This window comes from Littorina saxatilis, linkage group LG16 (genome assembly GCF_037325665.1).
Source record: "Littorina saxatilis isolate snail1 linkage group LG16, US_GU_Lsax_2.0, whole genome shotgun sequence".
Taxonomy (NCBI): Eukaryota; Metazoa; Mollusca; class Gastropoda; order Littorinimorpha; family Littorinidae; genus Littorina; species Littorina saxatilis.
Window position 1 is genome coordinate 27593771 of NC_090260.1, and position 16459 is coordinate 27610229.

Here is a 16459-nt window from a genome sequence, read left to right on the forward strand (position 1 = left end):
GGCTGATTCTTGAAGTGCTTATAACTTCAAAATGTAAGTCAGCGGCGACCCTCTGTTTCAGTCAGGAATCTGAAGAACCCACACTAGTGTAAGCAAATGGTATGCAACAGCAGTCCTTAGATAAATAATGTTTACAGCTTAATTTATTAGGCTATACACACACAAAAACACATATTAATATAGCATTGAGATAAACACGCATACAGCATTTGTCGCGTCATACACAAGTGAACCGGCTCGAATTGCTCCATCCAGGATATGTAGGTCTTATGTAGGTCAGTACATTCACCCCGCGGTGTTTTCAAGCCACTCAGACACAGTTCCGCCTTGAGGTAAAGGTGTTTTGTATGGTGCGCCAAATTGATATTACTATCGTTAACAGTTATAAAGGGTTTTGAAACTATCGTTAACTGTTATATAGAGTTTCGAAACTATCGTTAACTGTTATTTAGAGTTATATCAATAGCGCGTTTGTGCGCGCTATTGCTAAAACTATGAATAACAGATAACGAGGGTTTCGCAAAACGGCGGCATGGTGCGCGCAAGTGATATTACTATCGTTAACTGTTATATAGAGTTTCTAAAAATAGCGAAGGCGTGGTCGGATGTTTCGATGCCGGCAAAATGGCTGCTGAACGTTTCGTTCGAGCGAATTTGCACTAAATTACTACAACATTTAGTAGATCATATTCAACTAACTGTCGTCTGATAAGTCCATCATTTTGCTGCTTCGTTTAATCAAGTAATCAAATCTTCGTTACAGCTAGCACGCTTCCTGTTTTTGCAGAAATATTGGTCAGTGTCAGCTTGACCCGTTCTAGCTACCGCGCTGTGTGCGGGTCAGTTTGTACACATACGGCTGGCATGCATGCAGTGGGCAACGGTCAGTGTCAGGTTGACCCGTCCAGTACCCAAAACACGATGCGAAAGCATGCAGTGTTTTCCAAAACGCGTCGTGGGGGATGTCACTCGGGAAACACGTTGTTTTGTGTTTGTTTTGAAAAAAAAACCCACTGTTTTGTGTAGTGCGTCTGTCATGGTCTTTTCCGCAAATATTCAGTAGGCCTACCGTCTTCAAACCGCACACGCGGAAAACGGTACGGCCAAAAGTACAAATGATATGATAAAGCTAATATTAAACAAACTCAACAATGATTTGAGAAGACGACAACAGAAGAACGGTCAACAACTAATGTTGTAGTTTTTTAAATTGTGTTTCTAGTTAAAATGTACATTTCGTTGCAAAAAGACAGTTTTGCAATGGCAGTTTCAGGGTTTTACTATTTGGGAACGATACCGACGCGCCGTTTTGATAAAACTATCGTTAGCTGTTATAAAGAGTTTCTGAAACTCTATATAACAGATAGCGATAGTTTCGAAACTCTACATAACAGTTAACGATAGTTTCAAAACTCTGTATAACAGTTAACGATAGTTTCAAAACCCTATATAACAGTTAACGATAGTAATATCAATTTGGCGCACCATAGTTTTGTCACGCGTGACGGCCGTGGGGCTTGCAGCTACACTCTTCAACTTTGCTGCACACAACATGCTGCACGAATCGTGCAGTAGATTAGTTCACACGTCATCTGACATCTTACTTTGGGTCAACGCCATGTTGCCTTCATACGTGACGTGATGGGTCTGTTCTCTTACAATTAATGGCCGAATGAAATGTGCTGCATGGTCCTAGATGCGATGTGGCCTATAAGTGCTTCGTGCTGTCTAATCGTAAAATGGAAAATTGGTTTACCTGTAGTTTCCTATACACAGCCAGTAAACTGTCCACGTATGGCATACAATGTGCGTTTCTGCTTCCATTTAACAACTTTAATAACGTCCATTGTCATTCATATCAAAATCTAATAAAAGTGTTCCTTTCACGCCATGAAATGCGTCAGCAAGACTCTGGCTAGGTTAGGACATGTTTTTTCTGGCATTGACAACTGTGATGATAAGCGTGCGTCCAACAAAAGCAGAGACAATGCCCGCAGTGGTAAGGCAAGTTATTAGCAGCCTTCTTGGTCAGAAACGTAGCTTATGCCCCGGTCTCACATCTACGAATGTCACCCGACTTTAGGTAGTCGGCTGGAAGTCGGAAGAGGTCGGAGAGTTCGTGAGAATGAGCAATTTTGTTTTTGAAAAGTCGTTTAGTTCGGAAGAGCCTCCCGACTCAGACGAATAGAAATTTGTCGGGTGGTTGTCGTAAGCGTGTCGGTTTAGCCGTAAGGCGATTCTGATTAGTCGTAACGGTAGTCGGAAGACTCGTAAGGGTGGTCGGATTTGTCGGTAGCATAGTTTTAGTCGTAATGGTGTCTGATTTGTCGTTAGGGCAGTCCGCTGATTTGTCGTTAGGACAGTCGTTAGCTAGTCGGTTTAGTCGTTACACTGGTCGTGAGAGTCGGCTATTGTTCGGAAGTTTTTCAGCCGGGCCTGTCGTAACTGCAGTCGGAATTGTCGTTACTGCAGTCGGAAGTGTCTGGACACATGTCGGATTTGTCGGCCCTAAAGTCGGGTGGTTGTCGCCTGCTTGTCGGCTACATGGTCGGATCAGTCGTAAGGACAGGTCGGGAGTGAAATTTGGAGCCGAATTTGCATCCGACACTTCCGACCTAGCCGACTTAACTTTCCCCGACACTTCCGAAAAATCGTATATGTGAGACCGGGACATAAATAGGGGCATGAAGACGTTTGTTTTCTTTCTAATCATTTTATTTCTAAACGTTCAATGTGCACTGCTAGGGAAAACGCGCTGTACGAACTGTAGCTTGTTGCGCCTAAGTTGCATGATGTACCAAGTCCCCATCACACCACCCAGATTGTACATAACTGTTTTGGTCATGCAACACCCGTTTACGACCATGTGAGGTCTCCTGCTACCCGGCTATGCAGCATGGGGCACACCTACACCAAGCAGCACTGCGACAGACACTGTTTTATGCAGTGATTTTGTGGACATAGGATGTATACACCACACACACACACATGTGCACCAAACCATGACCCGTATTGCAAGGTCGATCAGACTTGTTTACCTGCCGCGTGGCGAAGGAAGGAGACCTAAATAAACAGCCGGGTGTGTAGGGCATCATATGACTACTGTACGTACGACAACACGGCCCTTTGGAAGCCGGATGTATAATGACACGGCGGAATAAAACACGCAGTGGTTGAAAAAGTGTGGCACACTCGGGGTATAGTCTCTCGTGGGATACGTTTACTGCGTCTTTCCACTCAAGACAGAAATCGTGCGCATAGCATTGCTGTTTTCTTCCTTTCGTTCGGGCAGTGAAAAACATCTTCCTTGTGCGTCCAGGCTGTTACACTGGACAAGAGCACTCCATTACCTGCAATAAGAGCACCATTTATACGTAGACACAGGGAAACATCTACAGCTTGGCTGCTTTCTGTGCAGAGAGGGATATATTACATTTTGCTGAGCTGATTTGGTCATTGACACGATACGTGTATGATGGAAGTGACGTCAATGTGTGAGCTGGAAAACTATGACTGTGGTGGTGGTCGCTTTTTACCCCCACTAGGTCTGTGAGAGCGTTCGTGTTTATAAGCTTGGTATCAACATAACATTGTGTCATTGGATGTTCGTGGTGTTGTGTGCTCAGCATAGTTTGCTACCCGACAGAATGTACATGGAACTTGCGCAGTCTGCATTGTGCAGGGGGTACTTGACTGACACTGCCTAAAGTTCGAGTAAGTACTAGTCATTATTGTTCTTCAATAGTAAGTCATCAGAGAAGATCAAGTTTTGCATTTAAAGGTACTGAACTTGTCAAATTCAGGTGCACAGAGCCCCAGGGGCTTTTAGTCATACCTCAGGCAGCTATCCGTTAGAAGAACTACCAAGTTTCATTGACTTGCACCCAAAGAGTCAAGAACTGCGATTTTTTTTACGAATTAATTTCGTACTCGGACCCGGCTGGTCTTGGCCTATTTTTGGATCTAAATTTAGATCAGGTAGATCACCACATCATGCATAAAAAGACACGTCACTAGCAAACTATGTCAGACGTCATCATGAGTTTGTGTAAAACAAAATGGAGGCCGGAATCACTCAGTTGAATCGAACTCCGACCAAACACCACGTAATAACTAGGTTAATTTATGCACTCGCGTGAACAAGAAACTGTCGAGCTTCACAGATGTCGTCGTTGGGTAGTTTTGGGTTTGTTTTACTACCATAGGAGGATTTTTGAACTGTAAATGCACTCAGCTGCAACAAAAACGCAAAACGAAGGCTGTGAGCTGCACTGTGCCTTTAACAATAACACGCCTGTCTAGTTCATTAATCTCTCTGTCTCTGTCTGTCTGTCTGTCTGTCTGTCTGTCTGTCTGTCTCTGTCTGTCTGTCTGTCTGTCTGTCTCTCTCTGTGTTTCGGTTTCTGTCTGTTTTTTCTGTCTGTCTGTCTGCCTGTCTCTCTGTGCGAAAAGGTATGCGATAGGAGAGGATGTGGCACCGGAAATATGATAGGAGAGCCGGATTGGCATCCGAAAAGTGGGTGCGACAGAAGAGGATGTAGCGACAGAAAAAGGATGCGATAGGAGAGGATGTTGCACGGTAGATGGTGTAGCATTACAAAAAGAAGCAAAGCAGTAACAGTGGAATTGTTTCGGAAATTGCTGGAAAGTGTTGATTATCACTTAAAAAGAATAATTGAGGTGTTTTCTTTTCCTTTTGGTTGTTCAGTAAACCGGTGTTTGTGTGTGTGCGTGCGTTTGTGTGCGTGTGTGAGTGTGAGTGTGTGTGTGTGTGTGTGTACGTCCGCGCGTGTGTGTATACGTATGCGTGTGTGTGTGAACGTATGTGCGTGTGTGTGTACGTCTGCATCTGTGTGCGCGCGCGTGCGTGTGTGTGTGTGTGTGTGTGTGTGTGTGTGGAGCGATTACCAGAAAATTACCAGACAGATCTTCATGAAACTTTGCAGGTGAATTCTTGATAAATTAACTGTGGCAACGTGATTTTTAAAAAAACACTAACATTTATAGAAATTTTGGTCAAGCAAACTTTGACTCAGTAGACTACATTTCAGCTCTGAAGTTAAACAAATAATTAATGAGTTTGTTCCATTTAACATCTACTTGAAATTGAACTTTCAAAAACAGATTCAAAAACAACTGCATTGTATTCTCTATCATTCATTGACTCAAAACATAAATAGATATATGTCATGTTTGCTCTATTAATGTCCTGAAATATTTAAAAATAACACTCGGTTTATGCAAATCAGACAATATGTTCGCAAGTGTATAATTATGAAGAGCAAATAAATGGAAAATAACGGACAGATATTTACCTTACTTTACATGTGAATTATTCCAACTGCTATATACCAAGACGTGTTTTCCTATTTATTAGGATAAATGTTTTTGATGTCGTCATATCCGGTCTTTCCGTGAAAGTCAAGGCTGCACTGTGGTGACATCATTTTTTTTTATGAATTCGAATAAAAGTTGTGTCGAGGAATATTCGGCGCATTCGGGATTATAGGATTATATTTCAGTAGGGAAGCTTGAACATTAATTTATGAGTTTTTCCGTAAAATAAAATCCAATTAAAATTGAAATTTCCTAAACAGATGCAAACATTATTGCATTGTATTGTTTATTATTCACTGACTCCAAAACTATGTGGAAAAGTCATGTTTACTGTATCATTGTGCTCAACATAAAAAGAAAATCGGTTTATGCAAAAACAGGTCATATGTTTTCATGTCTCGCCGTGATCAGCTTGACCCGTCTCGGTCTTCGGCTCGCCAAGATTCACAAGACTTGATGATCAGCTCGACTCGTCTCGGTCTTCGGCTCGCCAAGATTCACAAGACTTGATGATCAGCTCGACTCGTCTCGGTCTTCGGCTCGCCAAGATTCACAAGACTTGATGATCAGCTTGACCCGTCTCGGTCTTCGGCTCGCCAAGATTCACAAGACTTGATCAGCTCGACCCGTCTCGGTCTTCGGCTCGCCAAGATTCACAAGACTTGATGATCAGCTCGACCCGTCTCGGTCTTCGGCTCGCCAAGATTCACAAGACTTGATGATCACCTCGACCCGTCTCGGTCTTCGGCTCGCCAAGATTCACAAGACTTGATGATCAGCTCGACCCGTCTCGGTCTTCGGCTCGCCAAGATTCACAAGACTTGATGATCAGCTCGACCCGTCTCGGTCCTCGGCTCGCCAAGATTCACAAGACTTGATGATCAGCTTGACCCGTCTCGTTCTTCGGCTCGCCAAGATTCACAAGACTTGATCAGCTCGACCCGTCTCGGTCTTCGGCTCGCCAAGATTCACAAGACTTGATGATCAGCTCGACCCGTCTCGGTCTTCGGCTCGCCAAGATTCACAAGACTTGATGATCACCTCGACCCGTCTCGGTCTTCGGCTCGCCAAGATTCACAAGACTTGATGATCAGCTCGACCCGTCTCGGTCTTCGGCTCGCCAAGATTCACAAGACTTGATGATCAGCTCGACCCGTCTCGGTCCTCGGCTCGCCAAGATTCACAAGACTTGATGATCAGCTCGACCCGTCTCGGTCTTCGGCTCGCCAAGATTCACAAGACTTGATGATCAGCTCGACCCGTCTCGGTCTTCGGCTCGCCAAGATTCACAAGACTTGATGATCAGCTCGACCCGTCTCGGTCTTCGGCTCGCCAAGATTCACAAGACTTGATGATCAGCTCGACCCGTCTCGGTCTTCGGCTCGCCAAGATTCACAAGACTTGATGATCAGCTCGACCCGTCTCGGTCTTCGGCTCGCCAAGATTCACAAGACTTGATGATGGCTGATACCGGGTTTTCCGTGTTGACTTTTGTTTTAGTTTCAGGCTGACAGATTGGCAAAATGTTTTAATATCGCTTCATGGGTTGTCCAGACGCGAGTTGACCCATGAAAGTCACAGTAGGGTCAGGTCAAGCAATGAAACCGAATCATGTCCATTGAACGTTGTTGAAGCTAGCTCTTTGACACTTCAGACACTACCAAGCTTTGATGACCGCAAGGCATGACCCATGCAGGTCACAGTAGGGTCAGGTCAAGCAATGAAACCGAATCACGTCCATTGGACGCTGTTGAAGCTAGCTCTTTAACACTTCACACACTACCAAGCTTTGATGACCGCAAGGCATGACCCATGCAGGTCACAGTAGGGTCAGGTCAAGCAATGAAACCGAATCATGTCCATTGGACGCTGTTGAAGCTAGCTCTTTGACACTTCACACACTTCCAAGCTTTAATGACCGCTAGGCATGACCCATGGCCCTGGGTGGTTGACCCTGGTCAAATGTCAATGTCACAGTGGGGTCGAGTGCGGGTGCACCAGAAGGACATCATCATTTGTTTGAACGTTTATAGAGCTTGAGCATTTACGCGTCTTGTTTTGCGTTGAGACAGATAAAGTGCTGCAACTTTTCTCTCGTCAAGTTTCAGAGTTTTTCCATCTTACCAGGAGCCAATGACAGTGGGATGTAAATTGTTCTCTCTGAATCTTAATCTTCCCATAATTTTGATTTCACCTTCCTCTGTTTTAGAAAGACATGGCTGAAAAAGACGACCAGACTTTACTACCAGGAGCAGACGATGTCCTTGACACACTTCCACGTGATGCATCTCCTCCTGCTGGTATACTCTCCCTTTACTCTCTCAACCTCTTTTGTGTTGAAAACCATGAAATGTATCATGTGATATTTAAATAACAATAAGAAACAAACGTTTTTCTGTTTCAACTGGACATTTTTTGGGTACACTCAATAAAATACGATATTGCTTGTTTAAAGAAACCGGTGATAAAAGGTTTTTCGTTTACCGATAACTAATTTTACATATTTACTAATTTTTATCTGTAATCTTACTCTTCAACATATTCATACAGATTTTATTTGGTGTCTTAAAGACTTCCTTTCAAGCTAGTGAGCCGGCGTAAGTTTAAAGATCCTCTTTTTCCTTCATCAATACATATTGAATGATAAAACATACTACTCATCCAGGCAATTCATGAAGCTTTCTTTGTTGTGTTCCAGGGGAGCTGAAAGCCACACAAAAGACAACTGCGACAAAACACACGGACAGGGTTGGTGTTCATCGACCTAAAACCCGCGACCCACCCCCTGGTGACGTCACACCAGGGCAAAACACAGGACCAAAGTCTGAAGACGTCACCCTGACGCTGCACGAGGCGTGTCGTCAAGGGATAAAGGTCAAGGTCGAGACAATCCTGTTCACCAACCATGACGTAGTGAACGATAAAGACGAGCACGGTGAGACCGCTCTGCACATTGCCGCTGCTCAGGGTGACCTTGACATTGTCGCGACGTTGGTGTCTGCAGGTGCTGACTTGGAGTCACAAAGCGGTCTGACGAGAACAAAGCTTCATCAAGCTGGGACAGGTGCTGACTTGGAGTCACAAAGCGGTCTGACGAGAACAAAGCTTCATCAAGCTGGGACAGGTGCTGACTTGGAGTCACAAAGCGGTCTGACGAGAACAAAGCTTCATCAAGCTGGGACAGGTGTGACAAGCTTTGTTTTTGGTCCCACTGGCGGAGCTGCAGTGAGTGAGAAGCAGACACCTCTCCACATGGCCACCAAACACGGGCATAAGAACGTTGCTCAGTATCTAATAGAACAAGGAGCGCAGGTCAACGCCCGGGATAGCCAAGGAACAGCGCCTCTGCATTTAGCCAGCTCGAACAACTGCTTCGAAATTGCTAGAATTCTTTTGCGACATGAGAGCGTGGTTGATATTCGCAACAACAACGGAGAAACTCCACTCTACGCTGCTGCTGAGCAAGGCCACACAGCCATGGTGAAGCTTCTTCTTGATCACGGGGCAGAGAAGGACTGCTCGGCACGAGATGGAGCAACACCACTGTTCAGGGCTGCCCAAAACGGCCACACAGCCATCGTGAAGCTTCTTTTTCAGCATGGAGCCAACACTGAAATCCCGTGGCGTGAAAATTCCTTGTCCAGGACACCGCTCTTTGCTGCGTCTGCATCCGGACACACTGACATCGGGAGACATCTGCTTGATCACAGTGCAGAGATAAACTTCACACGAGAAGATGACGTGACTCCACTACATGTCGCTGCCCGAAATGGACATACGGAGATCGTCCGCTTTCTCCTTGAGGGCGGTGCAAAGAAAGACTCGATGACGAAAATTGGAATGACACCACTTTATGTCGCTGCCGGAGGGGGACACACAGACGTCGTCAAACTCTTCATTGAGTGCGGTGCAGAAAAAGACTTACCGACTGAAGAAGGACACACACCGCTAAATGTCGCGGCCGAAAAAGGACACACGGAGATCGTGCGCCTTCTTCTGGAGGGCGGTGCAGAGAAAGACTTGATGACGAGTGGAGAGACAGCACTATATATGGCTGCCCAAAATGGACACACAGATATCGTCAAACTCTTCATTGAGTACGGTGCAGAAAAAGACTTACCGACTGAAGAAGGAGGAACACCGCTATTTATCGCTGCCCAAAATGGACACACAGAGATCGTCCGCCTTCTTCTGGAGTACGGTGCAAAGAAAGACTTAACAATCAAAACAGGAGAGACACCACTACATATGGCTGCCCAAAATGGACACACAGAGATCGTCCGCCTTCTTCTTGAGTACGGTGCGGAGAAAGACTTACCAATGAAAACAGGAGAGACACCACTATATATCGCTGCCTTTGAGGGACACACAGAGATCGTCCGCCTTCTTGTTGAGTACGGTGCAGAGAAAGACTTAACGCTCAAAACAGGAGCGACACCACTGTATATCGCTGCCCAAAATGGACACACAGAGATCATCCGCCTTCTTCTTGAGTACGGTGCAGAGAAAGACTTAACGACTAACAAAGGAGCGACACCACTATATGTCGCTGCCTTTGAGGGACACACAGAGATCGTCCGCCTTCTTGTTGAGTACGGTGCAGAGAAAGACTTAACGCTCAAAACAGGAGCGACACCACTGTATATCGCTGCCCAAAATGGACACACAGAGATCATCCGCCTTCTTCTTGAGTACGGTGCAGAGAAAGACTTAACGACTAACAAAGGAGCGACACCACTACATATCGCTGCCCAACAGGGACACACGGAGATCGTCTGCTTTCTTCTTGAGTACGGTGCGGAGAAAGACTTACCAATGAAAACAGGAGCGACACCACTATATATCGCTGCCCTAGAGGGACACACAGAGATCGTCCGCCTTCTTCTTGAGCACGGTGCAAAGAAAGACTTAACGACTACCATAGGAGCGACACCACTATATATCGCTGCCCAAAAGGGACACACGGAGATCGTCCGCCTTCTTCTTGAGTACGGTGCAGAGAAAAACTTTGTTCGGGAAGTAGCAACACCCTTACCTCTGTCTGCACTCCATTTTATCTTTGGTCGCCGAGTAGAGGTGGACACTAAACGACCAAAAGGATGGACACCGCTTCACTCGGCTGCCGGTCGTGGACACACTGATGTGGTCAGGGTCCTGTTAGAGCACGAGGCCGACGTGAACCGTCAGAATGGTCTGCTTCAAACACCGCTCTGCTGTTCCGCGTGCGAAGGACACGTTGACCTGGCAAAGCTACTAATTTTCCATGGGGCCGATATCAACATTCAGGACTTGTGGGGTAATACACCTATGGACAGGGCTAGAAAGGGAGGACACACCGACCTCTTCTGCCTTCTGAAGCAAGTAGCAAACCAAAGCAGGTGGGAAAACTAGATGAATTAAAAGTAGACAAGTGCAGGGTTTCTTTTTGCCCTTGTAACGTTCGGCGCCGCACAGTGTTAACTGGAACATTGGCACATCCACAAGTGAGGTGGAATTGTTTTAACCAAGCTTCCAAATGATGTCAGTGCTCAGAATCGGGAGGATATTTGCCTAATTCAACATGTAAAATGAATGACAGAGTGGACTGTCTCACCTGGAGAATCACTTTTAGGAACTGTAACCACAACTTTGCCAGGTCTGTTAAATATGACTCCATTCCTAAGCATTCACAGTGGGAATTTGTTGATGAAATTAGTTCGTACATTTCTAAGAAGTTAATGAACATAAAAAAAAAAAAAAAACTCAGCGCAACAAGCATTGAGGGTGTTGAGTTCTGGTATGCGACCAAGAGGAGGGATGGTCTGATGCCATGTAAAGGACTGGCCAGATCTGAGATGGTGATCTGAACTGTTTTCCCGAGAAGGAGTACGTGTGCCTTTAACAGGACGTGCAAACGCTTAGTCAGCTCCCCTTCGCTGTGGGAGGGTGCATGGAACCAACGTGACCGTGACAGACGCCAGTAAGCAATATCAAACCACAACGACGGGCGCAGTGGCCAAGTGGATAATACATCTGCCTCCTAATCGGAAGGTCCATGGAACCAACGTGACCGTGACAGACGCCAGTAAGCAATATTAAACCACAACGACGGGCGCAGTGGCCCAGTGGATAATACATCTGCCTCCTAATCGGAAGGTCCTGAGTTCAAAGCCGCGGCCGCCTGGTGGGTTAATGGTGGAGATATTTCCGATCTCTCAGGTCAACTTGTGTGCAGACCTGCTAGTGCCTTATCCCCCTTCGTGTGTACACGCAAGCTCACGACCAAGTGCGCACGGATCCTGTAATCCATGTCAGAGTTCGGTGGGTTACAGAAACACGAAAATACCCAGCATGCTTCCCCCGAAAGCGGCGTATGGCTAACTGAATGGCGGGGTAAAAACGGTCATACACGTAAAAACCCACTCGTGCAAAAGCATGAGTGAACGTTGGAGTTTAAGCCCATGAACGAAGATGAAGAAAAAACCACAACTGACGTACTACATTCGGTCATTACAGACTCCTTTGGCATCTTGAGCAAAAACTTGTGCCGCTCACCAATACCCAGACAGCTACAGGTGTAATGCGTTCAGCTTTTCCCCGGCAGCATTCCGATTTCTGAATCGGCCTCGTTGATCTTGTATAAACTCCACACTGAAAACCCCGTCCCTTCCATAATACTGATGATCAGGCTTAGGTGAAAGTTTTCAAAGAAATCGAATTTTGGGAAGAAATCGATTGAATTTCACCTCCAATTTTCTTCACTTGTAAGAAAGTGACATGCTTTTTATATTTAGTCAAGTTTTGACTAAATATTTTAACATCGAGGGGGAATCGAAACGAGGGTCGTGGTGTATGTGCGTGTGTCTGTGTGTGTAGAGCGATTCAGACTAAACTACTGGACCGATCTTTATGAAATTTGACATGAGAGTTCCTGGGTATGAAATCCCCGAACGTATTTTTCATTTTTTTGATAAATGTCTTTGATGACGTCATATCCGGCTTTTCGTGAAAGTTGAGGCGGCACTGTCACGCCCTCATTTTTCAACCAAATTGGTTGAAATTTTGGTCAAGTAATCTTCGACGAAGCCCGGGGTTCGGTATTGCATTTCAGCTTGGTGGCTTAAAAATTAATTGATGACTTTGGTCATTAAAAATCTGAAAATTGTAAAAAAAAAATAAACATTTATAAAACGATCCAAATTTACGTTTATCTTATTCTCCATCATTTTATGATTCCAAAAACATATAAATATGTTATATTCGGATTAAAAACAAGCTCTGAAAATTAAATATATAAAAATTATTATCAAAATTAAATTGTCCAAATCAATTTAAAAACACTTTCATCTTATTCCTTGTCGGTTCCTGATTCCAAAAACATATAGATATGATATGTTTGGATTAAGAACACGCTCAGAAAGTTAAAACAAAGAGAGGTACAGAAAAGCATGCTATCCTTCTTAGCGCAACTACTACCCCGCTCTTCTTGTCAATTTCACTGCCTTTGCCATGAGCGGTGGCCTGACGATGCTACGAGTAAAATGGCATTGCGTTTCATTCTGTGAGTTCGACAGCTACTTGACTAAATATTGTATTTTCGCCTTACGCGACTTGTTTTTCCTTAGTGTACTGCTTTAATTTAACCAGGAAACAACATATCAGTCTATCGAATCAGAAAGCTGAATGCCGGGCGAAAGCTGAACGCGTTACTGGTGTAACATAAAGCAATGAGGATCACCTCGCCTATCTCACACAACACTTTCATAACTTTTGTTTTTAAGAAAAAGAAGAACGCCATGGCTGTCTTCGCCAACGTGTCCAAGGATTTCGTTACTGTCTGATAGGAGGGACTTCTAGATCTCCTCAAACACTTCCAGGCAGGATACGCGGACATGATAGGAGGGACTTCTAGATCTAATCAAACACTTCCCGGAAGGATACGCGGACATGATAGGGGGGACTTCTAGATCTCCTCAAACATTTCCAGGCAGGATACGCGGACATGATAGGGGGGACTTCTAGATCTCCTCAAACACTTCCAGGCAGAATACGCGGACATGATAGGGGGGGCTTCTAGATCTCCTCAAACACTTCCAGGCAGGATACGCGGACATGATAGGGGGGAATTCTAGATCTCCTCAAACACTTCCAGGCAGGATACGCGGACATGATAGGAGGGATTTCTAGATCTCCTCAAACACTTCCAGGCAGAATACGCGGACATGATAGGAGGGACTTCTAGATCTCCTCAAACACTTCCAGGCAGGATACGCGGACATGATAGGGGAAATTCTAGATCTCCTCAAACACTTCCAGGCAGGATACGCGGACATGATAGGAGGGACTTCTAGATCTAATCAAACACTTCCAGGCAGGATACGCGGACATGATAGGAGGGACTTCTAGATCTCCTCAAACACTTCCAGGCAGGATACGCGGACATGTTTCTTGAGTTTTGAGGTATATCAACTATTAACAGCAAGAGTGAGAGTATACTGAACAATAATTGTGTGTTATTATTTTGTTTGGAGGAGAGAAGGTGTACACAATTAAACCAAGACTGCCTGTTCACTGTTCTCCCTCTCAACACCAAAGATATAAATAAAGGTCTCGATCCCTCAAGCTTACAAACAAAGCAGTCCCTCCGTTGACCTTGAAAACACGGCTGCCATGGCAATGTAGCTCACAGTCGAAGCTACAGAAGCTAAAGCAATACAAAGACCATCAATCATGTACAGACTGACAGGAACCAAATGTCGAAATGAGGCACACACTTCAGTGTGTGTGTGTGTGTGTGTGTGTGTGTGTGTGTGTGTGTGTTTGTGTGGTGTGTGTGGGTGTATGTGTGTGTATGTGTGTGTGCGTACGTGTGGGTACGTGTGTGTATGTGTGGGTACGTGTGTGTGTGTGCGTGTCTGTGTGGGTGTGTGTGTGTGCGCGTGCGTGCCGGTACGTGTGTGTATGTGTGGGTTCGTGTATGTGTGTGTGTGTGTGTGTGTGCGCGCGCGAGTGTGAGGCCATTGTTTTACAGCACGCTCAAGACAGTTATGCTTCGTCATCGAAAACATAACGGGGTAAAATTCATGTTGATAACTGATTTATTATTTGATATTTTACTTTGACGTAATTAATTTTGTCTAATGTACATGGGTTGCTTATTTGCATAATATGTATATTGTTTTTCCCAGTATGGTAACGTGCTTGGAAATATAAACTGTACATGTAGTAGAATTTATGTCATATGAACACAGAATGATGCATGGCTTGTTGTGTCATACCACGTTTAAACGAGTTGCCTTTTTACATTTAGTTAAGTTTTGACTAAATGTTTTAACATAGACGGGGATTCGAGACGAGGGCCATCGTGTACGTGTGTGTGTGTGTGTGTGTGTATGTGTGTGTGTGTGTGTGTGTGTGTGTGTGTGTGTGTGTGTGTGTGTGTGTGTGTGTGTGTGTGTGTTTGTGTGTGTGTGTGTGTGTTATTGACATTCCGCAAATCCTTATAATTTTAAGATTTGAAATCTAATGTATAGCTTTATTTTGTTCAACATTGAAACTAAGCTCAAAATGAACTAATTCGTTGAATGGTAATCACCATTCAAACCTATAATTTCAAATCTCTGTCAGAAGAGCGAGTCCAGTCCCGATCATACAAATGACGTCATCTCGAAAAAAGAGAGATTTTGACGTCACATTCCGACTTTTTTCACATAAAACGTCAGCTTGCTTAATTTGTGCACTCCAAATTCTCTCTCTCTCTCTCTCTCTCTCTCTCTCTCTCTCTCTCTCTCTCTCTCTCTCTCTCTCTCTCTCTCTCTCTCTCTCTCTCTCTCTCTCTCTCTCTCTCCACTGAACATAAACAATGTTATTGAATATTAAATTTGTCTTGTAATTACTTATATGGTGATATACATGTCATGTTTTGTGTAGTTCGTAAGTAAGGGCCTCTTTTAAAATGTTCACGCCATACTTTATGCTAAGTGTAATGCAGTAGTAGACAGATCTAGATGTGGAACATTTCAGCACGTGTACTGGAGCGTGTACGGGTAACGTCATCAAATCTAGTTTATACGTCACGTGTTTGCCAAGATCTGCAGTCTTGGTGGGAGCAAAACAACGTATGCATTTGGAACATTGGAGAAAAAAGTGATTCACGGGTGACGCAATATCTACACGTACGCGTATAGGTCTTTGCTACACGTTCGATCATCTAGAACACTGTAATTGTCACTGCAAGAAAGAAACGCCACAGTGCAACACAGGCTGTGACCGCAACAGACTTCCAGCCCCTCAACTGTTCTGGACTTCGCGCCTCAAGGCCAGGCTTGCAGAACTACATGAGTTCAACGACAAGCTTCAGAATGCAAAAAGCCTTCTTCGAACCCGAAAGACAACCACCACCGATTTGTTCCTACCTGCGCCATTTAATGAATTGCTAATGATTGTTATTTAATGTGTTAGTTATTACCATTGTTCCTTCCCGGGCGATGACTGATTGTAAAAAAGTAGCAATTGGTTATATATCATTTCCCTCGTAAATAAAACATCTTATGGTATCTTATCTCTCTCCAGGAGTGTAACTGTGAGGTGTGTGTGTGTGTGTGTGTGTGTATGTGTGTGTGTTTGTGTGTGTGTTTGTGTGTGTGTGTGTGTGTGTGTGTGTGTGTGTGTGTGTGTGTGTGTGTGTGTGTGTGAGGGAGTAAGGCTCTCAGTGTATACATGTGTATGTGAGGCTGGATCTGGGTTAAATGTACAGTTTGCAAAACATCTGATGCTGTTCCTGAAGAACAACCGACCCACCACCCACACCACCCACACCACCCACACCACGCAAAACCTGTTTTACAAACCATTGCAATCAGTCCACCTCTCTTCTCCATCTGACCAAAATGAACCATCACACAAACACACACACACACACACACACCAGAACAAGGAAAAGAAATGCACATTCTTAATAAATGTATGCACATATATTCATCATAATGGTTTACATTTCAACTCCAACGAAATCACAGAAAACAGTCCATTTATTACATAGTGCAAAAACTAACATCAATCACAAGTAAATATCATACCATCACAATACCTTTAAATGACAAGACAAACCAAATTAGCCTTCATACACTTTACAAGAAATCAC

At 44.5% G+C, this 16459-nt stretch overlaps 1 protein-coding gene across 1 annotated transcript in view; it reads left to right on the plus strand.

Moving 5' to 3' along the window:
- LOC138949944 (ankyrin repeat domain-containing protein 17-like) overlaps positions 1-15877 on the plus strand; it is a 78166-nt gene extending 62289 nt beyond the window's left edge. The window contains exons 6-7 of the mRNA XM_070321728.1: positions 7547-7637; positions 8036-15877. Of these exons, the coding sequence (XP_070177829.1) occupies positions 7547-7637; positions 8036-10728 (2784 nt within the window). The 3' untranslated portion in view covers positions 10729-15877. The remainder of the gene's footprint in view (positions 1-7546; positions 7638-8035) is intronic.
- The last annotated feature ends 582 nt before the right edge of the window (positions 15878-16459 follow it).